We start from the raw sequence: 26,739 nt of genomic DNA, 5'->3' as shown, positions 1-26,739 counted from the left end.
CAGCCTTGGAGCCAAGTCTGCAGTGATGGGCACTTCGTATGTACACTTCCTTTCCTCAGGCACACAGTGATCATATCCCAGAGTTTCCAAAAAGTTGGAAGAGCCCATGTGAAAGTCTTAGTCCACACTGTGGACTATTTGCTATTGTTTTGCTAAGTATGGTTCATTAAATATGGAAATTGGAACCCCTTTTATACATTTCCCAGCCTACCCTCCTCTTACATCCCATAGGACAATAACTGAGAGAAGCCTGTGAGCCTTTGCTCTCTGATTTTAAAGCTTTATGCGCCTTTTCGTTGTATTTTCACCAATTAAAAAAAGGAGGGGGAAACCAGTGCAGCTAAGCTTCTATGCTTTGATGTCATTTAAATGAATTAAGATCAGTGATCCTTTTGTGGTCAATTTCTACAGAGAATTAGTTTTGCCAGGACATGCCAAAGATAAAGCAGGATATTTTTCCTGACCTTTTTTGGTATGTTTAGAAGTTGTATGTGGGGATTGTGATGCTTTCGCCTCATGTGGGGTGTCTTCTTCAAGCATTTCTTTAAAAAAAGCATTTTCAGAAATTGATTTGTTTTGCACCATGCACTGAAAGGGCCAGGGCCCTTTACCAATTCTGCCATATGCAGATGGTAATAAAATACATGGCTCTGTCTTGGTCACCAGCCAATTTACATCACCAATCAAGTCCTGGGCAGAAAATGTGGGACACTGGCCCTCATAATAAAACAGTTCAGCATAAATAAGTGTCAGTTTTTGTTTCACTGTCCACAGAATTCTGAAGCAGAATACCTCCTGCTTGAGGAATTCTCCTGGTTATTATTATTTTTTATTATTTGTTAAATTTGTATACTGTCCTATACCTGCACATCTCAGGGCAGTTCACAGATTAGTTATTTTGAGAAGCAAGATGATGGTCCAGATGAATATTTGGCCTAATCCAGTAATGTTCTTCTTATCATTATTAGAAACTGGAATATTTTTGGTATGACGGCCACATTTCAGACTATCTTGTTCTGACTTTACTCAAGAAAAACACATGAGGCCCTACATGCACCACTACGACATGGTCCTGAATTAGCAGCTATGTCCATTCACTTTCCACCTCAGTGGATTGGAAATTATTTGTATAGTAGGAATCGTGGGTTTTAACTGCCACTGCCTCTTTAGAAAAACAGTTTTATCCCATTCCCCACCTAAAAGTATTGATGAGCAAAATGGTGTTAGAGCCCAGTGTATTGAGTTTGGACATGGGCAATCAAGTTCATATCCCAACTTGGCCTTCTAGCTCACTGGGTTGCCTTGGACAAGTTGCAGTCTCTCCACCTAATTTCCCTCCAAACATTATTGGAAGGAGCGTAAACGCTGCTTTGATCACAAACAGCTGCTTGGACTGATATAGGGCATGTTCAAGTCTGGAAGTACTTCTCGTTTTGAAAGGTAGGAGGTATAATTTTTCCATACTCTCTCTCTCTCTCTCTCTCTCTCTCTCTATACATACACACATAACATTTTTTCCCTATTTCACAGAAAGTGCAGGTTCTCTTAAAGTCCTCTTTGGGACACCAGAGTTTGTGGCTCCAGAAGTGATAAACTATGAGCCTATTGGGTATGCTACAGACATGTGGAGCATAGGAGTCATCTGCTACATCTTGTGAGTACTTGCTGCTGGGCCAAATCTTGACCATTTCTCAATCTCACTGATACTTATCTCCTATGTTTGTTACCTGCATTCCCATGCCTATATGCTGCAACAGAGCCAGACATTTCCAGTAGGGTTATTTGATTCTAGAGTATTTTCCCCAACCCACCCTTGCTCTTTCTTCAGAGTCACTTATTGGTGTGTTAATACTCTAGCTATGTTATGGGAATGTTATATATAATACTCTTAATTATGCTAATGGGTTTTCAACTTATTCCACAGATATATTCATTAACAAATTCCACAGTTGCTTCCTGGAATTAGTAGTATTAAAATAATAAAGTAATAAAAATCCCTAGCAATCCAATAGCCAAATTACTTTGTCCAGTCTCATTTAGACAAATACTTTTCTTGATTCATCTTACCATTGCATTGTAAAAATATATCACAGTAGTTTTTACAACAATATAAAAACATAAAACCAAAGAAGAAAGTCATAAAAGGTTAAAAACCAGTTAAAAGCAAAAATAAATTAAAAACAAACATCAAGAGACCATTGTGTCAGGCAGCAAAATGTCTTGGGCTTGCCATGCACACTCTTGGTTTCCTGCTTACCTACAGAGCCAATGTTAGGGCAGTGAATCATGGAATTGTAGAATTGGAAGGGACCCCAAGAGTCATCTAACCCAACCCCCTGCAATGCTGTCCACAGCTGTCCCTGGGTGGGCTTGAACCTCCCACCTTCTGGTTAACAGCCAGCTGCAGTGAAAAACATCTTTTTGGGGTTGCTGCAATCCTAATGCTAGAGTAGCTTATTCAGATTTACCATAGTATTTTTTAAAGGTAAATACAGCTTTGTTCTGGCCCTGGATGCTGCTAGAAACTTAACTATGCCTAAGGTTACGTTGCCAAGAAGATGCCTGATCTAAGTAGCTGGAAAAAATCTTTCCAGTAAACATCTCAGTGTTAGTTGTAATAGTAACTGTATAGCTTCAACCCCAAATAATTTCTCCGAAGCAGACACAGCTCATCTTTGTCACTCTGACTTCAGTACTGCAGAAAGGAAATTGTTTCCATAATTTGTCAAAATTTTGTTCCATTATTGCTTTACATGGCTATTATTTAAAGCTGAGATCAGAGCACTGGGGCATGAAGATCTGTGATAAAGATGTAAAAGTTTTAGGGATAAACTTCATTAAAAGTTCCAGCAATCTCCCCTCATGCACTTCCTGTTCTTCCACTTCCCAATTAGAGAAATAAATACTTGCTTTTCCTGGAAGTATTTTTAAACCAGTTTTGGATTTTGTATTTCCTGAGACCCACATAACACACCACTGCATTTGAAACCACCTTAAATGTTGACAGTCAGGTTTGTATCATCACAAGACAGAATCAGCATTGATGTGCTTTGATCGTGGATGAACACTAATCCTCAGAATATGCATTGGCTTGCCACAGGAATGTCTCGTGATGGATTGGCTACCTTAATGCACTTAATGTACTCCATTCACTCTGGCACTCATCACGGTCCTCCGTGTGCCAGAAGAAGTTTAGTCATGCTGGCCACATGACCCAGAAACTGTCTGTGGACAAATGCCGGCTCCCTCAGCCTGAAAAGTGAGATGAGCACCACACCGCATAGTCGCCTTTGACTGGACTTAACCGTCCAGGGCTTCTTTACCTTTACCTTTATTCTGTGTCAGTTTTGCTGGTGCTCAATCATAGGCCCATTCTGTTCCATTCTTTGCAGACTTCATATATAAAAAGCATGAAAAATCCACATGTAAGTTGTATGCATTTATTGTAAAATACACATTGCTCAATGCAGTTCAATGAATTTCCCCCTAAAATTCTGACATAACTGTACAATACATGTTTTTGTTGAAAACCTTTGGGGGCCAAAACCATAGTACTAAATATGAAGAAGCACATAATCCAACTGATAGTTTTAAGCAAATTTGGGAATGTTGAATTGGGTTGGTCTGGAGCAAATAAATTCCCCCTTCATCATTCGTAATGACATACATTGCTTTTGTGTATGCTCTTAGTAAGTACTTTCTGTTGAGGGAAAACATCCACAACTAAAAAAAGAGACCATCATAGTTTTTTGGTTCCCTCTAGTGGGTGAAAAATGGAATTATTATTTTTGTTCAGCAGTTGACAGATTTCAAACCCAAAACTGACTAGCAGGAGACACACCACATTATGTTTTTCCTGCAGCTTGCCTACAGGGAGATTTTGGAAGCATTGTGTTTACCTTTGTGTACATACAATTGTTGGATGTATAGATTTGCAGATAATAAATATGTATGTTCCTCATAGGGTTTTAAACTCAAAACTTCAATAATTTTGAAATGCTCTTGTTCTTTTAAACCTCAGGGTCAGTGGACTTTCCCCTTTTATGGGAGACAATGACAATGAAACTTTAGCCAATGTTACCTCAGCCACCTGGGATTTTGATGACGAAGCTTTTGATGAGATCTCAGATGATGCCAAGGATTTTATCAGCAGCCTTTTAAAGAAAGATATGAAGTAAAGATACCTTATGTGCAATTCCTTTCATGTTGCTTTGTTGACATGATTGCCTCTCATGAACTTGTGTGCATAATTGCATAGAAGCCTCAATATTATGACAGTTCTGCTATCTGTATGTTCCTATGCTGAAGAACCATCATTGAATCAATGTTGACAAAATTTGTGGAAGACCTACACTTGAGTGCTTGTCTAGTCTTTTCTCTTTATCCGTGCCAGAGTTGATATACTAGTAATCCAATAGGCAAAATGTGTACTATATATGCTTTTGGGAGAGGTCCTGTATGCCATTTTCATGTTTAAACAAATTCAAGCCCCAAATTCTGCAAAAGTATATATGAATGGCTACTGTGAAACCACATTTTAAAATATAAAGTTACAGTGGCTTTAAATAATCTCCTATAAATAGTAATAATCCATGTTGCCAATTTACTAGCATATAAAGTTTACAGAGATAATCAAGTTTATCTGAAGGAGTGTGTTATATGCAATATAATGAGCACTGCTGCTCTGTCAATAAAGAAGAACATGTAGGTTTGTATAATTGAATACATCTATTCATGTTGCTAATTCATCAGAATTTCTATTTCAATAAGCATACTGTTTATGTGCACACTATTTTAAGGCAACCATTAGGTCATGTGTGAATGATACCTAAGTTATTCTTGATGGTTTTAGTGCAACTTACTTCTTACACTGTTAGATGGATTTGCCAACTCCAGCGAGAAAATGCTGATCCCAGTGTGTGATGGGAGTATCTTTCTTTCTTTCTTTCTTTCTTTCTTTCTTTCTTTCTTTCTTTCTTTCTTTTATTGATTTATTAATTGCCTTCTAAACAAGCATCTCACAGCAATTTACACTAAAAGTGATTAAAACCAGTTGCAAACACAATAGACTATCAAATACCGGTACATTTAAAGACTAAAACCATACAAAGTAGACACTCATGGTAAATGCCAGTTTATCCAGTTGGGAAAGCCTGTGGAACAAACGTTTTCAGCTGTTTCTGGAAAGTGCAGATAGTGAGCGCCTGTCTTATCTCACCAGGTATGCTATTCCACAGAACAGGGATCCACACTAAAAGCCCTGCTCTGAGTGACTTCAGTGTGGGCTTCTGTGATCTTTGGAACTTTCAGGAGAAACTCTCCTGCAGAGTGCAGCTATCTGCTATGTGTATAAGGTCTCTCAAGTAACCTGGCTCTGAGCTGTATGGGGCCTTATATGCAGGTACCCAGTGGCAGATTGGCAGCCAGTGTGAATTTCGCAATCAGAGTGCTATATGCTGTTGGTAGTTTTCCCCCACAAACAATCTAGCCTACAGGTAAAAAGGTAAAGGGACCCCTCACCATTAGGTCCAGTCGTGGCCGACTCTGGGGTTGCGGCGCTCATCTCGCTTTACTGGCCAAGGGAGGCGGTGTACAGCTTCCAGGTCATGTGGCCAGCATGACTAAGCCGCTTCTGGCAAACCAGAGCAGCACACGGAAACGGCGTTTACCTTCCTGCCGGAGCGGTACCTATTTATCTACTTGCACTTTGACGTGCTTTCGAACTGGTAGGTTGGCAGGAGCAGGGACCGAGCAACGGGAGCTCACCCCGTTGCGGGGATTCGGATCACCGACCTCCTGATCAGCAAGTCCTAGGCTCTGCAGTTTAACCCACAGCGCCATCCGCATCCCTAGCCTACAGGTATCTGTAGGTTAAATGTGATTTTTATGCCAAATGTTTCTGCAATTGGTACTTCTGGATGCAATTGGTACTTCTGGTGCCTTCATCCTCTTGACAGTATGTGTCAGTCTCAACAGAGAAGGGTGTTGAAAGGATGATACACCTGGTAGTATGCTGTGTCCTTGAACGATGAGTTCCAGTTTGTTCTAAAAGTATAGAGTCACACAGTTGAGCAAGAATAATTCTTTCATCCAGGGATTTGACTCCTGGGTCAAGGACTGATCAGGCTGGGGTAGGAAAGAGTGAGCAATCAATCAGGCACTCACATGATTTACAAACAACCCAAGCTAATTTAAGGGAAGGTTGTTTTCTCATCAATGAAGGTATGCCTAACAGAGGCACTATCTCGCCCTCAGGATTGTGGGTGCCTGCTACCGTAATGTGGGCTCCTCCAAAAATGGACGCGACATTGCACATGGTGTGTTTGATGTCACATCCACCACATGCAGGCATGTGCAAGTGATGTCACATATTCGCATTGTGGTGGCGGCCTCTCCTCTTCGTTGTCCTCCTCTCCGCAGCCAGCGAGACACCCTTTTCTTCGGGGAGGGGCTTGGACTCAGAGGCAACTACTTATAGGAGATAATCGAATGATCCACGCTGTTCATTGAAAAAATATAGAGAGCTCAATTGTATGTTAATACAATAGCAAGTTCATTGCAACCCTGACTTTGTTTTCTCTAAACTCACAGGGACCGGTTAGATTGCTCCCAATGCCTTCAGCATCCTTGGCTGCAAAAGGACACCAAAACCATGGAAGCCAAAAAACTATCGAAAGATAGAATGAAAAAGTACATGGCTAGAAGAAAATGGCAGGTAATATAGTGGAGAGAAAAGTGGGCTGCAGGTCCCCCATACCTTCCATTTCTAAAATTTGTGATGTGGGGAACGATGTGGGAATAGAGGGCCTTTTGTTATGAAGAACATACATATTTTGCAGGAAACATGTTGGAAGATGGGAGAGATAGATTTTCAGTTACCCTTTTCCTAACCCATGTCCTGCAAAGCACATAATCACTGAGTTCAAATGCATATCCTGTGCAGAGCTTGTGGGAAACTTCTCCTGAGATAATAATGGGAAAATTCTGAGTCCTCATTTTGGGGCAATTGAAGAAGACTGAAAACTGCTCAATGCTTTTATTGGAAATAGCAGCAAAGAAGACAGGGAAGGTGGGGATCGATGTTCATGCCCTTCAGAAATGTGGGTGAAAAGTTTTTCTGTGAGGTTTTTCTGTTGACTCCATACCTGTTCATTTCTATTTCTCCTTCTGTTCTTGTTCCTTAAATGGAAACTTTAAATATTCCAGCTGCTTCAGTAATGTTCTGGCTTCCTGACACTGCAAGCTGCCCAATATTGGCTGTGGAAATCTTTGCTAGGTATCTGTGTCTCCTGATATTCATCAAATGGCCTGACACAATTGTGTGGTTTCTTCACTACGTAGTTTATAAACATTTGGGGATCAGTAATCACAAGAATGGATTCACTAAGCATTTTTGGGTTAAATTTCAGAAAACAGGGAATGCGGTTCGTGCAATAGGAAGACTATCATCTATGGCAATGATATCTGGCCTGAGTGGGAGGAAGTCATCTTCAAGCTCACCAACAAGTCCTGTTAATGTAGAAAAGACAGAAGCTGACGGTACGAAAATGTTGATCTGGTCTGAACACATACTTATGTGTCCTATATGACTTCCAAGATTTGAGCAGATATTTTAACTCCATAGTAAACAGTATGTACAGCCCTCGGGCCCAATATTGCATGTGATATTGTTTGATGTTTTGCTTATCATTTAAGTAGAACTTTTAATTAGTAACCGGAATATATTACAACACTAATTATGAATGTGTGTAAGAACGAAGTTTATGTAAGTTTGACATCTTTAAATTAGTGTTTGTGTAAAGACTGTGTGTGGGACATTGAGAGAATAATCAAGATCTGTGTGAAACGAAATGAGCAACAGCAAATAGTACATGAAGGACTTACTTTAATCCTAACCAGTAAACAAGAGTTAATGAAGCCAGGTGAACTGCTTTGTTAGGTGAGGGGAGGGAATAAACATTAGTAATTCAAAGCATCAAAAGAGCATTAGAAGGCAAATGATTGAAGGAGGCTTAGTTTTTATGAACAGAATAATTATGACAGGTGCCTTGGACTCAAGTGCTGCACTGCTATGGGAAACAAGCCCCTCTTGAGATGACCAGACTGTAAGAGCTGGACTCCATCTAAACTCAGGTGTAAATATGTGAATAAATCATATTTCTTAAAGCTACGACAGTCTCTGGTGAATCTTGATTCTCAATGAAACACAAACCCTGGGTGAGTGCCTGGAACCTCCTGGAATTTTGCTACCACTCGGCAGAGAGTTGGGATAGAGCCCAACTTTTGTTACCATATACAGTACTGTATGTTCAGCACAATTGCCATGCAGATCCTCCTGAACAATGAAAAATTACTAGGACATGTTCCTGGAGGTTGCGTTACAGTGGTACCTCAGGTTACATACGCTTCAGGTTACAGACTCCGCTAACCCAGAAATATTGCTTCAGGTTAAGAACTTTGCTTCAGGATGAGAACAGAAATTGTTCTCCTGCAGCGCGGCAGCAGCAGGAGGCCTCATTAGCTAAAGTGGTGCTTCAGGTTAAGAACAGTTTCAGGTTAAGTACAGACCTCCGAAACGAATTAAGTATTTAACTCGAGTGTCAGGGAACTGCCATCAGGACCAGAGGGAGAGAGAGGGCTCCAGAGGGATTCCAGAGAGCGTCCCGGGATGGGGAGAAGCAGCCCATCTTCTGGAGAAGGGAATCAGCGTAGCACCAGTGGAGAAGGGGGGCAGATGGGGGAATCAGCGAGGCGGTCCCATGACTCCTTGCCGGGGACCAGCGGGGAGAGTAAGGGTCCTTCGCTGCCCACACCCTCCTTGCGCAGAAGGCTTCTGTGCAGGGAGAGTAGGAGGAGACTAGGCGTCAAAGAGCTTCTTTGCTGGAAGAAGTTCAAGAAACGCCACTGACGGATTCTGCCAGCGATTGAGACAGCCACGAGCGAGTGGCTGTCCGGACAGAAAAGGTTCACTCAGGCAACCCAGCCAGGTGTGGCGCCGGTTTACGCACGAGCAACCCCTAGAACCATTACACCGAGGTACCACTGTATTGGTATTTAAGATCTCAGTGTAACCTGGGAAGATCATCAGTAGACTGCTACAGCCATGACAACCATATGTCAGGAGTGCTCTGATGGCGTTTCCTGCTTGGCAGGGGGTTGGACTCGATGGCCCTTGTGGTCTCTTCCAACTCTATGATTCTATGATTCTATGATTCTATGTATCCGACACACTGGCTTTATTGTCTTTGTGGTGCCTGTTGAAGACCTTCCTTTTTCAACAAGCTTTTTAATTGGAATTTTTTATCCCTGTCTGTATCTGGATTGGGAATTTATATATGAAATTGTTTGTTTTTGTTTTTATTGATAAATTGCAATTCATAAATGAACATATAGATGGATATTGAGCCCTTTAAAAATAACTCTCATATGCTTCCTTTATGTAAAAAAGAAAAGTAATGTGGCATATAAACTACAATAAACAATCTTAAACAGCAGTCTTATTATTAATATCAGTGTTCTGAAAACACTTATTGAAATAGTTTCAACAACTTACAGTGTGATGTGATGTACATGTTTTAAATTGCAATTACCTTAAGCCACAGCCAGCATAGCCAGTAATCAAGGATGATTAGAGTTGTAGTTCAAAACATAATGAAGATCATCAGGTTGGAGAAGGATGAGTGTGTAGTGAGCCATTCTGTGACTGCCCTTCAAAGGCCATAAGCTATGATATCCCCATATGACATCATGATATCGCTACACAGTTTACAGAATAGTTGCTATGATGAATCATCATTAATGCTAATAAAATATTTTTGTTTGCGCAAGCACGGAGTAATATTTACTGGGAAGTGTCCCAAGGAGCTCACACTTTTTTCCATGTAAATTTGTTTATGATTGAACTGTGAGAATGCTGCTCAAATGAAATTATGTCCTTATGCTACTGAAAAATAGCTCCACCATTAAAGACTATCATGATGTGCACACAAAGCAGATTTCCATGAACTTCTGCACTGTTGCTGAAAGTAAAGGAAGACTTTGATGGTGATGATTAGGACACTAAAACAAAGACCCTTCGCCAGAGAAACTTCTATATGTTTAATGGATCTTTGTTTACTTTGTCTAGATGAAGCTGCTAGTGCTCTCCTGGAAGCAGTTGATTTTCCTTATCCCTCTTTATGTCCTTCAAATCCACCCTTGTCTTCTTAAGTCCTTCCTCTGTGAGCTGCGTTCTCCTAGATATTTCTTTTATTTGGCCCTTAAGTTCATTCACAGTTTCTTCCATTTTCCTATCCATTTTTCCAATCCTATTATCCACATGTTCTAATTTACGTTCTAAATTGACTTGGCCTTGCTTGATCTCCGCAAACATCTTTAGAATATCTGATTTAAAGTCTACCTCTTGTTTGGAGCCCCTCCTATCCCCAGGTGTCCCACCATTCGTGGTTTTCTTCCCTGTATGTGCCATCTTATATCCTTATGTCTCTCCCTGTCCTCAGTACTTCTTTTCCCCCGAGATTATTTTAGATATTTCCCTTTGTGGCTCTTGCCTTATCTATTACCTTATAACCACCTTGACTCATTAGGTGTTAATCAAAATTACTACTTTCATAAACCTGCACAATTAGCAAGAGTCCATGTGGAAGATCGATATCTATATGAAGAAAAGTCGATATCAGAATTTTAAAGCATAGTCCTCTTTCTTCTGAACAGAGTGTTCCGATATCGCAGGTTTTCCTACCTCCAACCTTATCAGTCCATATTACTCGGTAGATGTACAGGGAGGCTTAATATAAGGGAGGTAAGACAAAAAAATAGGTAGGGAAGAGGGGAGATCGAAGCGAAGGCAGAGGGGGGCGGGAGACAGTCACATATCACAGAGCCTCCATCTTGTTATCGGAGGTTGCCAGCTCTGCGTACACTCGCACCGCTTCCCAAAGTATGTCTCTACAGTCAAAGGTCTTCTCAACCAAGGAAAGAAAAATATAGTTCCTATGCAGGTAACGTATAAGTCCCAGTGTAACTGTCTATGTCTGTACTGTCTTTTACCTCTCCCAAAACCCACGCGTACGAATCCTCAAATGGCGGCGGGGCTTTCTCTTCCGGTTTTGTTACTCTTACACTCTGGCGCTATAATGGAGAAACGCCCCTTCTCCTCTTCGTAGCCTCCTGTTCTCAACGATCGCCGAAACCCGATACTTTGTCTCTGGTCCCTCTTCGCTCTCCCCCTTTCCTCCCAGCGTTACTTTCCCTTCTATTTTTTTTGGGGGGGGGAAGAGACTTGAAAGAGAACCTCGTAACCGCCCAGGCGACTCACTCTCTCATTATCCCGCACTGGCGTTTTGGCGTGTCTGAGTTGATTTCGGGCGTCGGTTGAACTCTGTTTGTCTCTCTTGCTGCTCCGAGACTTCCAGAACTTGATAATCTTAGCCACAAAGTTGCAAGTATCGGAGTTCTTTTTCTTGAGAGTTTGCCGCTTTCCCTGCAAGCGCAGGGCTTCGCTATCTGAAGGTAGATAGTAATCCCCTCGGCCCGCTAGACCTCTCCGCCACACTCTTCGCCTCTCCGAGGTTACCTGGCAGCCGGGTCGGTCTTTCTTTGGCCGTGCCGGGGACTAGACTTTCTGAACTCCCTTCAGAAAAGTTTTGGGGGGACTCCGCGCCCTGGAGTTGCCCCTGTCCTTCAAAATAGCCCGGGTTCGCCCTCCCGGTAAGAACCCTGCTTGCGCTGGGATCGCCAGTTTGCCACACATTCTTATAAGGTTTTTAGTATTATTTAGTGCATACAGAGTGCTCTGATGGTGTTTCCTGCTTGGCAGGGGGTTGGACTCGATGGCCCTTGTGGTCTCTTCCAACTCTATGATTCTATGATTCTATGATTCTATGTATCCGACACACTGGCTTTATTGTCTTTGTGGTGCCTGTTGAAGACCTTCCTTTTTCAACAAGCTTTTTTTTTTATCCCTGTCTGTATCTGGATTGGGAATTTATATATGAAATTGTTTGTTTTTGTTTTTATTGATAAATTGCAATTCATAAATGAACATATAGATGGATATTGAGCCCTTTAAAAATAACTCTCATATGCTTCCTTTATGTAAAAAAGAAAAGTAATGTGGCATATAAACTACAATAAACAATCTTAAACAGCAGTCTTATTATTAATATCAGTGTTCTGAAAACACTTATTGAAATAGTTTCAATAACTTACAGTGTGATGTGATGTACATGTTTTAAATTCCAATTACCTTAAGCCACAGCCAGCATAGCCAGTAATCAAGGATGATTAGAGTTGTAGTTCAAAACATAATGAAGATCATCAGGTTGGAGAAGGATGAGTGTGTAGTGAGCCATTCTGTGACTGCCCTTGAAAGGCCATAAGCTATGATATCCCCATATGACATCATGATATCGCTACACAGTTTACAGAATAGTTGCTATGATGAATCATCATTAATGCTAATAAAATATTTTTGTTTGCGCAAGCACGGAGTAATATTTACTGGGAAGTGTCCCAAGGAGCTCACACTTTTTTCCATGTAAATTTGTTTATGATTGAACTGTGAGAATGCTGCTCAAATGAAATTATGTCCTTATGCTACTGAAAAATAGCTCCACCATTAAAGACTATCATGATGTGCACACAAAGCAGATTTCCATGAACTTCTGCACTGTTGCTGAAAGTAAAGGAAGACTTTGATGGTGATGATTAGGACACTAAAACAAAGACCCTTCGCCAGAGAAACTTCTATATGTTTAATGGATCTTTGTTTACTTTGTCTAGATGAAGCTGCTAGTGCTCTCCTGGAAGCAGTTGATGAAGAAAGGTCCCATGTGAAGCCATATTTCTCTAAAACAATTCAAGATATAGAAGTTGTGGAAGGCAGTGCTGCTAGGTTTGACTGCAAAATTGAAGGTACTCATCATAAATTTGGATGACTATTTTCTGCTATCAACATACCATCTTTCTCTGTGTTGCTTCATCAGTGTTTTTCACACTAGTATTTTATCTACCCATAAGCCACTTTATTTTACTCTTCAGGTACATCTTGATGCTCCACTAAATGGAATCACGTATTAATAAACAGTTATGCCCAGCTAACCAGAGACAGAGGACACAGGCTGTGTATTTGAGAGAGTTTCAATTGGAATTATTATTATTATTAATCATCATCATCGTTATCATTATCGTTATCATTATTTCTATCCTGCCCATCTGGCTGGGTTTCCCCAGCCACTCTGAGCAGCTTACAGCATATATAAAAACATAATAAAGCATCAAACATTAAAAAAAAAAAATACCTTATACAGACTATAACCAATAAATCAATAAAACCTTAAACATTTTAAAAAATCCGTTTACATTTATACCCAAATTAAAATAAGTGCCAACCCTAACTAAATATTTAACCAACCCCAACCCAACAAAAACAAAACAGTGGAACCAAAATTAAAACCGTTCTAAACCATTTTTGCCAGTTCTAGCAATATCCTTCTGGCCTCCCAGGAGTCTCTTTTAGCTGTTCATGGTGAGTCTGGGCCCTGCCCCCTAGGCCAGGTCCTTGCAGAAGGGAGTGGTCTTCCTTCTAGCACTCTCAGCAGCCACAATGAAAAGCTGTTCTGGAAAAGAAGGCAAGCTCCTTCACAGAATGTGCTGTGATTGGTCATGCTCAAGTTGTTGAGTGTCTAAAAATGGCTTCAAAGTGCAGAGACATACATAATCCTATGTTGCTCCATGCTGATTGTTTTAAGAGATTGTCATGTGACGTGAGACTCAATCTTTACACTTGATCTTTACACATTCAGCTAGACGTGTGTGCTGCAAATTCACTGTTATCTCCAAGTGATTTGCAATACGTGAGTATAAACATAGACATGGACTAGGCAAAGAGAACTAGCTGCCACTTTGGCACGTCTTGTTGTAATATATATGTGTGTGTGTTGTGCTGCAGTTTGAGTGACTGCCAGTAGGCGCAAGCTGCAGGATGCCAACAGCAGGTTGGAGCGAATGGGCAGGCAGGTAGCCCAGGCAGGCATTTCCAAGTTACCCCTGCCATAATTGTTGCTGTCACTGCCATAAACTGCCTGCCCTCTTGTTTGCTCACATGTGTACAAAACAGCGCAAGGGAAGCCTACGGTCTGAGCAGGTAGCCTGGCTGAGAAAGTGCAGAGAGCAAGCAGACAGCCAGGTAGGTGAACAGCCAAGGCAGGATGGGCTGTTGAGCAACATGAGTAGAAGCAACAGTTCCTAGTGTCAACCCAAATTATGTTAACAGATGCACATGTGCACACATATCCCTTCCCAATATTACAGTGTATCAGCCCCTTAACATGAACCAGTCTTTTAAGGATAAGCATGCAAAAATAGTTTTAAGTTGCTTGACTTCTTGCACCTGCTGTTCTTACAGGTTACCCTGATCCAGAGGTGATTTGGTACAAAGATGACCAATCTATCAAGGAGTCCAGGCACTTCCAGATAGACTATGATGAGGATGGCAATTGCTCTTTGACTATTTCTGAAGTCTGTGGGGACGATGATGCCAAATATACCTGCAAGGCAGTTAACAGTCTTGGAGAAATAACTTGTACTGCAGAACTCATTGTGGAAACAATGGGGAAAGAAGGGGAAGAAGAAGAGGAGGAGGAAGAAGAATGAAATCAGGATGGGGTAGAGATACGGAAAATTACCCAGTAAAAGACTGTTTTTAAGGCTTACACAGTGTAACATTAGGTCATTTTTTTCCTGTTTTTTCAGCACAGTCAGCTGATAACATCTTTGTTTTATTTATGGGCATTAACTTGAATTCGCAAGCTTCAGTTTAGTTTAAGTTAAGGCATCCGTTGCATTGCCCAAACAATCAATGTGAACAACACCATATGAAATGCTAATCTGCAATTTTAACCAGAGTCCACAATTTATTTGTTGAACATGCTGATCAGGAGAGGGGGACTGAACAATTGCGCTAATTGTTCCATTAACCAATACAACAGCTATGGAGAACTTGGAATATTTCAGAGCCAATCCTCCCAATCATGTCTGCACGTAAGTCTCCTAGCATCAGTGGATCTTATATGAATGTATTTTGAGAACACTGAGCACAACCTAGCAGAAGGCTTACCTGCAAAGGGCCACTAAAAGAATGAGAGCTGCACAGAATAACTTGTCAAGCATATACACAACACAGTTATTTGCCATCATCCCGTAGAATGTTTGCAGCATATTTATAAGTGAAGACTCCACCACAGCAGCATTTCAGTTTCTGTATCTTCTTTAGTTCTTCCTCTGAACATTATCATTCATAATTGTAATTCAGAATAACTAAATTTATGCAAAATAATTATCATTGGAAGAGAATGAATTAAGCTTAAATCTAAGCACTTCAGCTTAAATGTAGTGTAGTTTTCCTCCTCTGAACACTAAATGAACATTTCCCCATTAATTTGTTGTTGCCAGTTGAGCAGTAGATCTTCTCAGTTACTCTTTCTCCAGACGTGCCAGTTGTTACCATGACATTAGTAAAAGCAAGAATAAGCTGGTTTATGGCAATTTCCAACCATAACAGCTGGTACATTCAAGATTTGGTACTCAACCACAAACTATCCAAAATGTTGTGTAAGCATTGGTGTGACAGCTTCTCTTGACTGCCTTACCTGTAGGTTATATAGTAATTGACTGGCTTTCTCCCCACAGCTGCCAAACAGAAATGGTAACCAAAAGCAGTCCTAGGTTACCTTACCTGGTGGCAGATTACCATGTGGGCAACCAAGATAAATACAGAACTTTGCTTATTGAACTGAAAAGGCATATGTGCTGCTGCAAAGCAATATGTTGTGTAAAGTCAATGATCGTGTACCTGTGTGGTGCAACTCTGGTTTGAAACCAACTTCCAAAGCCATGTTTTAGCAGTATCTGTGAGCCTAATGACTTAAAATTGAAAATCAGCACAATCAATAATAAAATGTGATTTTTCCTCAAACTGATTAACACATTTAGATTTACTGACGTTGCTTTTCTTTCACAGTTAGGTGCAGTCCAGAGGCCATGAAAAGTTACATTTAATCAATATGCCCACTGTAAGCACATCATTCCAGTTGTGTGGCTTTTCCCTCCCTCACTTTATTTGTAAGATGCAAACATTTTAAGTGTAACAGTGACTTCTTTTTTTCTTAAAAAAAGTATACAATGAAGCTTACTTTAGCTTACTAAGGCAGAGGGGAGAAATTAAGTGTACTTTAATACAGATGTATACGGTATCATCTTTTGATTGTTTGATATTGCCTAATGTTATGTGTTCTATATTATTTGCTCATCTGCCTGTTGGAATGCAACATTCTATATATGAGGCTCACTCACTATTGCTGTGGGTTTTTATAACTGCTTTTGCTGTTTCTTGCTAGGAGGAGGTTACCATCGTGTCTTCTTTTTGAATGGATAAAGAACTTTTGTTATAGTAAACACAATAATTGCCAGTTTGCCACACATTCTTATAAGGTTTTTAGTATTATTTAGTGCATACAGAGCGTTTTGTCACATTTTCAATGTGTTAAGAAAACAATGGGGTGTATTTTTTGTATACCATAATTAAAAATATGCCAATGATTTCTTAAACCAAAAGAGTTGCAAGATATGAGAACACTACAGCTGTAGTTACTCACAATTTCTCAATAAAGAAATACCACAAAGCATGCTACCATTTGCTCATTTGTTTAATCTTATACCCAGAACTTTTATTGCAACATGGTTCTCAACCTTCTATGATCGTTGCTCTTGATTACACGTCACCTAATTTTCATAAATCCTACTTACTAATAATATTTCCCATTTGTCAAGCAAGTGTAGTAAGTTATTTTCTGACTCTACCCTCTTCTGTCCAGACACGTCTCCTTCATCAGTAGGTGAGGTAGTTCATATGAAACTCCATAAGGGGCACTAAAAATATCTATTTATGCTAGAAAAAAAATCCCATAGAAGCAACTTTTATAGTCACAATAATTTTAATGAACAGAAGTCCTGGATGCTTTAGTTGATATTCCTAATTGCAGGGGGTTGGACTAGATGACTCTCAAGAGTACCTTCTAACTCAACAATTCCATGCTTCTACAGTGGTACCTCGGGTTAAGTACTTAATTCGTTCTGGAAGTCTGTACTTAACCTGAAACTGTTCTTAACCTGAAGCACCACTTTAGCTAATGGGGCCTCCTGCTACAGCTGGGCCGCCGGAGCACAATTTCTGTTCTCATCCTGAAGCAAAGTTCTTAACCTGAAGCAATTATTTCTGGGTTAGCGGAGTCTGTAACCTGAAGCGTATGTAACCTGAAGCATATGTAACCTGAGGAACCACTGTATAAGGTTACACATGATGCAATTTTCCCATAGGATTGCTTCACACATTACAAAATTTATTGTTGTATTGGAAATTTGTGTGGAAATTGTAGGAAGGTTTAGATATTATGTTTATGTTTCAGTATTATATTTGTATATCAACATTTTTCACTTGCAGTAAATATACTGCAATTAAGGCTGCTAACCAAATAAACAATATTTATGTTTTAGTTAAATAGCAACACACAAAAAATCTGTATATTACTCAAAGGCCAAAACTTTAACACAAAAGGCTGACTGAGTTCATAAAAAGAATGTGAAACAGCATGCAATTTAATTAATGTTACCTATTCTGTCCTGAGACCTCTCTCAATCATGATAGTTTTCAACAAAACTCCACAAACCTCTCATACATAGATTTATTGAAGAGAATCAAGGCACATGTAGAAATATTACTCACATTCCAATAGGCTGTTCTTTATAGAGTTCATGGAGTTATAGAAGAAGGAAGGAGTTCTAGGAGGAAGGGAGATTTCTTTTTTTAAAAAATAATATTTATTAATGGTTTGGAAATTACAAAAAGAAAAAGAAAAGAAAAGAATCAAACACAACAAAACAATACAATACAATACAGCACAAAAACAAAAACACTACATAAATATAACAAATCAAAAAGAAAAACAATTAAAAACACATTCAATACTTTCAATGTTATTATCTTTCCTTAACTTGTTTCAGCGACTTCCTCACACCTCTCTTTTTTTGTATCCCACTTCAATTAGTTGTTTCAGCAAATCCTTTCCATCTCCTCAATTCTTTGTCCTATAATTTATCTTGACAGGTTCTAACCTTGATTTCCCTTTAATCCCTTTACAATTTATTGTACTTAATTCTTTATAGCATTTCTGCTAAAACCATGTAACTTCATTCCAACATCTTTCTAACATTCCTTAATTTTACAATGTTTCTGTAGATAGTCTTTAAATTTCTTCCAATCTTCTTCCACCGACTCTTCTCCCTGCCAGTCATTTTCGCCAGTTCCATGTAGTCCATCAACTTCAACTGCCACTCTTCCCGGGTGGGTAGATCTTGTGTCTTCCAATACTTACATACTTACTTGTGTCTTCCAATACTTACATACTTCCAGTACTTACATACTTGCATACATAAAGAAAGTTCTATCCTTCTTTGGCACCACTTGGCTGACCATGCCCAAAACAAAGGCCTCTGGTTTCTTCAAGAAGGTATATTTAAATACCTTTTTCATTTCATTATAGATCATCTCCCCGAATGTCTTAATCCTTGGGCATGTCCACCAAAGGTGAAAGAATGTACCTTCAGTTTCATTACATTTCCAACATTTATTATCGGGCAAATGGTAAATTTTTGCAAGCTTGACTGGTGTCATGTACCACCTGTAAATCATTTTCATTAAATTCTCTCTTAAGGCATTACATGCCGTAAATTTCAAACCTGTGGTCCATAACTGTTCCCAGTCAGCCATCATAATGTTATGTCCAACGTCTTGTGCCCATTTAATCATAGCAGATTTCACCGTTTCCTCCTGAGTGTTCCATTTCAACAGCAAGTTATACATTCTTGACAAATGCTTAGTTTTTGGATCTAACAATTCTATTTCCAATTTTGATTTTTCCACCTGGAAGCCAAGTTTTTTATCCATATTATATGCCTCCATTACTTGGTAGTAATGGAGCCAGTCTCGCACTCTATTTTTTAATTTTTCAAAACTCTGCAATTTTATTCTGTCTCCATCTTGTTCTAAAATTTCCCAATATTTCGGCCATTTGGCCTCCATATTGAGTTTTTTCTGAGCCTTCACTTCCATTGGTGACAACCATCTTGGGGTTTTATTTTCTAACAAATCCTTGTATCTCATCCAAACATTAAACAGTGTTTTTCTAACAATATGGTTTTTAAACGCTTTGTGTGCTTTAACCTTGTCATACCACAAATATGCATGCCAACCAAATACATTGTTAAAACCTTCCAAATCCAACACATCAGTGTTTTCAAGAAGCAGCCATTCCTTCAGCCAGCAAAATGCAGCTGATTCATAATAAAGTTTAAGGTCTGGCAGGGCAAATCCACCTCTTTCTTTAGCATCAGTTAATATCTTAAATTTAACTCGAGGCTTCTTGCCCTGCCAGACAAATCTAGAAATATCTCTCTGCCACCTCTTGAAACAGTCCATTTTATCTAGAATTTGCAATGTTTGAAACAAAAACAGCATCCTTGGCAATACATTCATTTTTATCACTGCAATTCGGCCTAACAATGATAGCTTCAAATTTGACCATATTTCTAGATCCTTTTTCACTTCAATCCAACATTTTTCATAATTGTCCTTAAATAAATTCACATTCTTGGCAGTCATATTTACCCCTAGGTATTTCACTTTCTTAACCAATGTTAATCCTGTCTCCTTCTGAAACTTATCTCTCTCAATCACAGTTAGATTTCTCTCTAAGACCTTAGTTTTCGTCTTGTTCAACTTAAAACCTGCAACCTGACCAAATTCTTGAATCAATTCCAATACGCTTTTGGTACTAGATTCTGGCTCCTGTAAAGTCAATACCAAATCGTCAGCAAAAGCTTTCAGTTTGTACTGTTTAGCCCCCACTTGTATACCTTTAACCAATTGGTCCTTTCTAATCATATTTAGCAAAACCTCCAGGACCGATATAAAAAGTAACGGAGAGATTGGGCAACCTTGTTGTGTTCCTTTCTCAATCTTAAATTCTTCTGTCACTACATTGTTCACAATTAATTTTGCCTTTTGTTCTGAATAAATTGCACGTATACCATTTTCAAAACCTTGACGGAGGAAGGGAGATTTCTTCCCTCTGGGCAGAGCCAATGGAAGGGAGGTATTTTTCTGCTCTAAAGGTTTTAATTAATCAATTTACCAGTAAAAACTTGCAGATTCTAACTACTATTATTGATTTTATTTTTACAATTTTACAAAAACAAAATATCAAGCAACATTCAACTAGAGCATAGAGGATTGGGGTAACAATGCTGTTTAATATGCTGTTGTCTTTAGAGAGTACACATAGTGAATACTCCATGCAAGTTCGTAATTGTAAGAGCCACTTATGTGTTGTTTGGTAGCTGCACCATTGTTAGACCCATGTAAATGGATGAAGTGTGAAAGGTAAGAAGGTAAAGGACCCCTGAAGAGTTATGTCAAGTCAAATTTGACTATGGAGTGCATGTGGCGCTCATCTCTGCTTTCAGGCCGAGCATTTGTCCACAGACAGCTTTTCCAGGTCATGTGGCCAGCATGACTAAACCGCTTCTGGTGCAACAGAAAACCATTCGGTAAGCCCAAGAGGCTTAGGCCACAGTGCCACCCAAGTCCCCTTATGAAATGTGATGCTGTAGTTCAGAAGGCTTTAACCTCTTCAGACCCAGCACATACATGCAGACTCAATGTTTATTTGATTGGCACCCATCTGTCTCAGGGATACAAGGTTACAGGGAGACTATGCTGCACCTCAGATCTGGCTGCAATCCAATTGCCTCAAAGCTAGCTGGGTGCCCCTGGTGTGGAGGTAGGCATTATTTCACAGCTATGCAACCTTCACAGGGTGGCTGCGAATCTAAAACTGGATGGTCACCATCTAGACCACTTAAACGTCCTTAGGAGGAGAATGGCACATAAATCCTGATAAACAGGTGCTTATAGGCTTAATTCTGTGAACAGCGTTGGGGATTTCGACAGCTGGCCCAACAGCAAACGCAAGTAGTACGCAAGTGGAATAGAAACCTGACCAGTACACGCCTTTGCATTACAATTACCTGGTAGCGGCAGGTATACATTTATGCCACGGTGGGTTTATGCTGCGCTTGCTGGTTTCCTAAACGCCCCCAGCCCGGCTCTCTGCCACAGGGACAAAACGAAAACATCCCGTGCCAGGCGCTGGCGGTTCTGGACTCTGACCACGGCGTCACTTCGCCCTGCCAGGTGGAAGGCGGGGCAGCGGCCCCACACCCGCCCCGGAGTAGGCGGAGCGCGTCAGCCGCAGGGAGAGGCCCGGCAAGCCCCGCTCCTCGCCGCTTCCCTTCGCCGGCGCTTTCTTCTCAGCGCCGCCTCTTTCCCCTGCCAAGTGGAAGTAGACGCGGGGGCGGGGGCAAAGGCAAAGCCGCAGTCGCACCGGGTCGCTGGAGGAGAAGGAAGAGCGCTGCCGAAGAGACAGAAAGTGCAATGGCGGCCTTCGGTGGCGGCGGCGGCGGCGGCGGCAGCCGTCGAGCGGATAATGGCTACGGGATCAGTGGGCAGCAGCAGCAGGCGGGCTCCCGGCGGCGGAAAGGCCCCGGCGCCTTGGCCACGGCCTACCTGGTCATTTACAACGTGGTCATGACAGCCGGGTGAGCGAGCGCCGGTGCGGTGCGGGTGGGGGTGACAGAGAGGATCTTTCCCCTTCGTCTGAACGGAACCAAGAAGGCCTCCTTCCCTCCCGCTCCCATTATATATATATATATATATGCGCGCTGAGAAGCTAACGGAAGCTTCCCCACCGTCGCCTCAGCCTGCTTGCTCCCTTCTCTCCTAGGGTGTGACGCGGGCGGGGGCTGGCCTAGTGCTGACCTTGGCCTCTGACAGAGCAAGGCAGGTCTTCTGTAGCGTTCTTGGCTGGTATTGGAATAATAGCAGCTTCTGTCCCTTTTGAGCCCCTCTTTTAATTGAGGAACGTTTCCTTCATGGCACTTTTCACACAAAACCCCACACACTTTCAACAAGAATAGACAATTATCGTAATAATGTGTTGGTGTATAATAATACTGTAATAAAAATGTATACAGTACAGTGATAAAGTGGCTGAGGCAACCCGGCCAGATGGGCAAGGCAATAATAATACAGTAATAATAATGTGTGCCATACTAAGTGACTGGGAATGGTCACTGGAATGCAATGCGTATCCGGATAGTCATAGCGCAACACAAATAGGTATGGTACCAAAATACTTGCTCTAGGCTAGGGAGTCAAGATTGGCCGCTGTTCTGTGCTGATTGTGACAGTTATGCCTTGTACCCATTGAAATGTGTGAAGCCGGTCTGGGTGTGCCAGTTCCTGATGATACCTTGTGTACAGCCCATAACTTAGTCTGCAATATGCCTATATATGATTTTAAATTGGTAGTGATATTTGAGCATTTCAGTAATTCTAGGGGAGTGAAAGTTTTGTTAATTCCTAATAAACTCCCACCAATCATCTTCATAGTAATGTGTATAGTAAAAAAAATGTTAAACTTATATTGCTCATAAATGCATTCATGTTGGGCATCTTTTCAGAATAATTATTTCAGATTGTGTACTTTAGTAACAGAATACATGTACAAACAAAATGTATTTTTAGCCATCTCCTGAAAAGACAAGGTTATATCTTGCCCTGGTTTAGTGCAAAGGTATGTTTAAAAGTTGCAGTGAAAAGCATATCTGCATATTAACTGTGTACATCAAATGAAAAAACTACATATGCAGTTTGGAAAAGAAATGTTTTACAGTTGTTTTACAGTGTGTAGTAATGCAGAAGATAGCATCCTCTAATATCCATCCATCATAAAAGGTTGCTTTATTTGATTTTGCAACTAACACTATCATTTTTAATCATTACACTTACATCTAATTGCACCAGATATAACTGCTTCTTTTTAATCATTGCTTGGTACTGGTAAAGAGGAGAATAAAAACTTAAAAATCATTGTTTTATGAGCCTTTATTTTTCTGATAATGCAATGTTACTACATTGTATGAATTTCATCTCCTGTTCTTAGAATGTAACTAGATGTGAAAAAGCACAGCCAACTCATTAAATGTGGGTCTACCCAACCATACATAAAGTGGGTGTCCACCACTACCTGCAGCCTACAACAGCCCAGCTGAGAGGAAAGTGACAATGAGGGGTAGGTTTCAGGGAGGCTAAGTACAGCCATAGCAGAGGTTTAGGACTAACCTTCCTGAATGCCTTTTTGCTCTTAAAACCAGTCTGTTAACATCTGCTTTATAGGTCACTGGGTATACCATAATTTTTAAAAAAGAGGATGAGTAAACAAACAGCAGAGGTGGAACAGGACCTACTGCCACTGCCTGATTGTTCACTGTCTCTTTGCAAGGTGTAGCAAAGCTAAGAAAGAGAAGCACCCTCAGCAACTGTCAGTAGTGATGGTGAGGGAGTAGACTCCCAGAGGAATTGGCATCCAATGAAGGTGTCTTGCCCAAAGGCCTATTAAAAACCTAGAGCGGCACTAGTTCCTGCTTTCAGTCAGAAGATCCTTAGTTGTTTTTCAATAGGCATTAACAAAGCATTTGCAATCTCTCCTTTTTTCTTCTAGGTGGCTTGTTATAGCAGTTGGTTTAGTCAGAGCATACCTCACCAAGGGTAGCTACCACAATCTTTATTATTCAATAGAAAAACCTTTGAAGTTCTTCCAAACTGGAGCTTTGGTTGAGGTATGTGTACCAGGGAACATGCCCTTCTAATTGCAGTGAAATAAAGCTTTGTATTTCCTATGCATTTCATTCATTAACTTGCTCCTGCATTGAATTCTATCCCTTTCGATAGATAGACCACTGGTAAGTATTGGTTTCCTTCATTACATCAGAAGTGAAATCTGAAACATGAAAACAATAGCATCAAAGAGAATTTGGCATTATGCAGTGAAACTATTATTTTCAAGTTAATTTATTTTCTGAAGTTCTACTCTCTGGTGATTGCCCCTCTGCAACCATTCTTAAATAGCATAATTTTAATTGAAAAATAGGTTTAATTACTTTACATAAATGATGAAATTTTCAACACTAGAGACCATTGCCTAGTGCCTTTGTTCCCTTTACTATAAAACCAAGAGAGCTTTGTAGTTTTACAGAAAAGAAAGAAAAATAGTGGCTGATGTTTGTGGTTTTAAACATTCCAAGAAAGGCAAACAAATGTCTCCCCATAAGGTTCCATGAGTCGATAGAACCAAAATCAATAAAAGGATGCCATATGCATATGGTATAGAATGTGTGAGTTTCCTCGTCCCCAGATCAATATTCCTTTTGTGAAATTGTTAATTTGTCTATAAGCACAATGTCCCATACTTCTGAAATTTTTCTCACTTTTTGCAATCACTAATCAACTCTTCTAGTTGCAGTTAATATATGGGGAATGAAGTACTTATTGGTTGTGTTCTTTTTTTTTCTTTTTTAAATTTATTTTTATTAAATATTTTCTTGGTTTACAAAAGTACATGCCTTGTCTCTTTTTTCAGGTTGTACAGTCTTTCTTACAAATCAGTTACATTTGTTGTGAAACATTAGTGATGAGTACAGTATAAGGTTGGGGAAGAAGAGGGGGGGAGGAGGGGTGGTGAGGCTTATATTCTTTTGTATAGTGTACATGTGGGGTTCTGTGTCAGCGTCAACTGGGTAGGTTCTCTTTCTATTTGTTTATTACATTTGCTTGGTAGTGAGAGGTATTGTGAGGCAGAGTGTGGTTAGTTATCTGTGGTTGGCTGCAGTGGGATTTGCTTGCATTTGTGAGGGGGGAGGGCTTGTTGGTCAGGTAAGCCAGATTGATTTGTATGCTGCTGTCAGTGGATTCTTGCTGTTGTCTTGTTGGGCTGTGTATGTGATAAAGCCATACCGGGGTGAAGGCATCCTCTTCTATTTGTCCCCATGTCAGTTTCAGTTTATTGGTTAAGGCCATTTCCCATACAATTTGATACCATTGGTCCAGGCTTCCTCAACCTCTGCCCTTCATGTGTTTTGACACTACAATTCCCATCATCCCTGACCACTGGTCCTGCTAGCTAGGGCTCATGGGAGTTGTAGGCCCAAAACATCTGGAGGGCCGAGGTTGAGGAAGCCTGCATTGGTCCATGTTTACTCTCTGAGAGTACGTGGGTTATAATGTGGGTGGTTGTTATGATCTTGGAAGATGTTTAGTAGGGCCAGTTCTGGAGTGAGTTCTAATACCTGTTTAGTTATTTTGCATATCTTTTGTAGGACCACGGCCAGAAGGGTTGGAATTTAGGGCATTCCACATACCACATGTGGAGCTATGTGCATGTGGAGGTGCAGCCTCTCCAACATCTTGGTGAGGTTCTTAGGCGTATCAATGCCAGTTTCTGTGGTGAGTTTCAGAGTGAGTTCCCTTTTGGCTGATATGGTATTAAAGGGAGGTTTAGACCACATTCTAGTCCATTGGGTGGGGTTAATTTCATAGCCTGTGCCGTGCTCCCATTGTTCTTTGATTGCATCAAGGGGGGTTGTGGGATTATGGAGCAGTATTTTGTATATTGTGGATACCATCCCTTTGCTGTGTCCCTCTGCTATCAGGAGAAGGTTTTTGAAGGTGGTCAAGGGCCTAGTGGCTGCTGATTTTACTGCTGGATTGTTTAAGAAGATATGTAGTTGATGGTGTGTTAGTCAAGGTATTTGGGTGTTCCTTAGTTTGTCTTGTATTTCTTGTTTTGGTATGGGTTTGTTGTTTTTGTAGAAGTCTTTTAAACAGTGTAGGTCTTTGGCTTGCCGGGTTTTTATCTGGAGGTTTTGAGCTGCATGTTGGAATAGTGAGTGATAGGCCAGAGGGGTTAGTGGGGATGGGGACTTTCCGTTCTGTGTGAGCCTGTTCAGTGTTGTGGGGGTTTTCTTTAGTTTGTTTTGAAGAAATGGGTATGCTTCTTTTGGGAATGTTTTCGATGGTGTCTCTCTCCAAGTGGACCCATTGTTTTGTCTTTTCTTCTAGAATATACGGGATTATGTGGCGTACTTGGTTGGCGATGTAATATGATTCTGTGTTGGGGATTCCCCACCCTCCTTCTGAGGAGGGGAAGTGCAGGTATTTGGGGCTTATTCTTGGCTATTTGTGTGTGAAAATAAATGAGTGTAGTTTTTTCTGGGGGAATCAAGATAGGGAGGGTTTGGAATAAATAGGTTAGTTTTGGGAGGGTGATCATTTTGATCATGGCTATTTTGTCTGAGAGTGTGAAGTTGGTGTTGTTCCATTTCCTCAAGTCTCTGTTGATTTGTCGCCACCTGGGCTTGTAATTGTAGAGGCATAGTTTATTGAGGTTTCTGGTTATTTGAACCCCTAGGTACCTGAATTTGTTGCTGCAGAGTTTTATCTTTTGATGTTGGTGAATTTCTTTTGGTTATGCAGGCAGAGGGGGAGAGTGTTGAAGCACATAGCCTCAGATTTTGCAAAGTTTACTTGTAGGCCCGACCCCATTGCAAATGTGTTGAGTTCTTTAGTTAGGGCGGTTGTTGTGTTTATGGCGTCTGGTGTTGTGAACATCAGGTCATCTGCAAAGAGCCCTAGTTTGTAGGTTTTACCTTTTATTTCCACACCCTTGATATCTGGGGCTGCTTGGAGTCAGATTGCTAGGGATTCCAGGGCCAAGATGACTAGGA

At 40.6% G+C, this 26,739-nt stretch overlaps 2 protein-coding genes across 6 annotated transcripts in view; both read left to right on the top strand.

Annotated features, from left to right (window-relative positions):
* Positions 1–16,685, top strand: part of MYLK (myosin light chain kinase) — a 175,513-nt gene extending 158,828 nt beyond the window's left edge. For all 5 annotated transcript variants that reach the window (XM_081870369.1, XM_081870370.1, XM_081870371.1 and 2 more), the window contains 6 exons: positions 1,531–1,654; positions 4,022–4,174; positions 6,592–6,715; positions 7,410–7,539; positions 12,784–12,915; positions 14,408–16,685. In XM_081870369.1, coding sequence (XP_081726495.1) covers positions 1,531–1,654; positions 4,022–4,174; positions 6,592–6,715; positions 7,410–7,539; positions 12,784–12,915; positions 14,408–14,655 — 911 coding nt within the window. In that variant the 3' untranslated portion in view covers positions 14,656–16,685. The remainder of the gene's footprint in view (positions 1–1,530; positions 1,655–4,021; positions 4,175–6,591; positions 6,716–7,409; positions 7,540–12,783; positions 12,916–14,407) is intronic.
* A 4,697-nt stretch (positions 16,686–21,382) lies between these two features.
* HACD2 (3-hydroxyacyl-CoA dehydratase 2) overlaps positions 21,383–26,739 on the top strand; it is a 27,801-nt gene continuing 22,444 nt past the window's right edge. The window contains exons 1-2 of the mRNA XM_081873592.1: positions 21,383–21,714; positions 23,679–23,796. Coding sequence (XP_081729718.1) covers positions 21,551–21,714; positions 23,679–23,796 — 282 coding nt within the window. The 5' untranslated portion in view covers positions 21,383–21,550. The remainder of the gene's footprint in view (positions 21,715–23,678; positions 23,797–26,739) is intronic.

This window comes from Podarcis erhardii, assembly GCF_964252035.2.
Source record: "Podarcis erhardii genome assembly, chromosome: 1".
NCBI lineage: Eukaryota > Metazoa > Chordata > Lepidosauria > Squamata > Lacertidae > Podarcis > Podarcis erhardii.
Note: the sequence above shows the minus strand (reverse complement) of the source record. Positions and strands in the feature narration are given on the sequence as shown.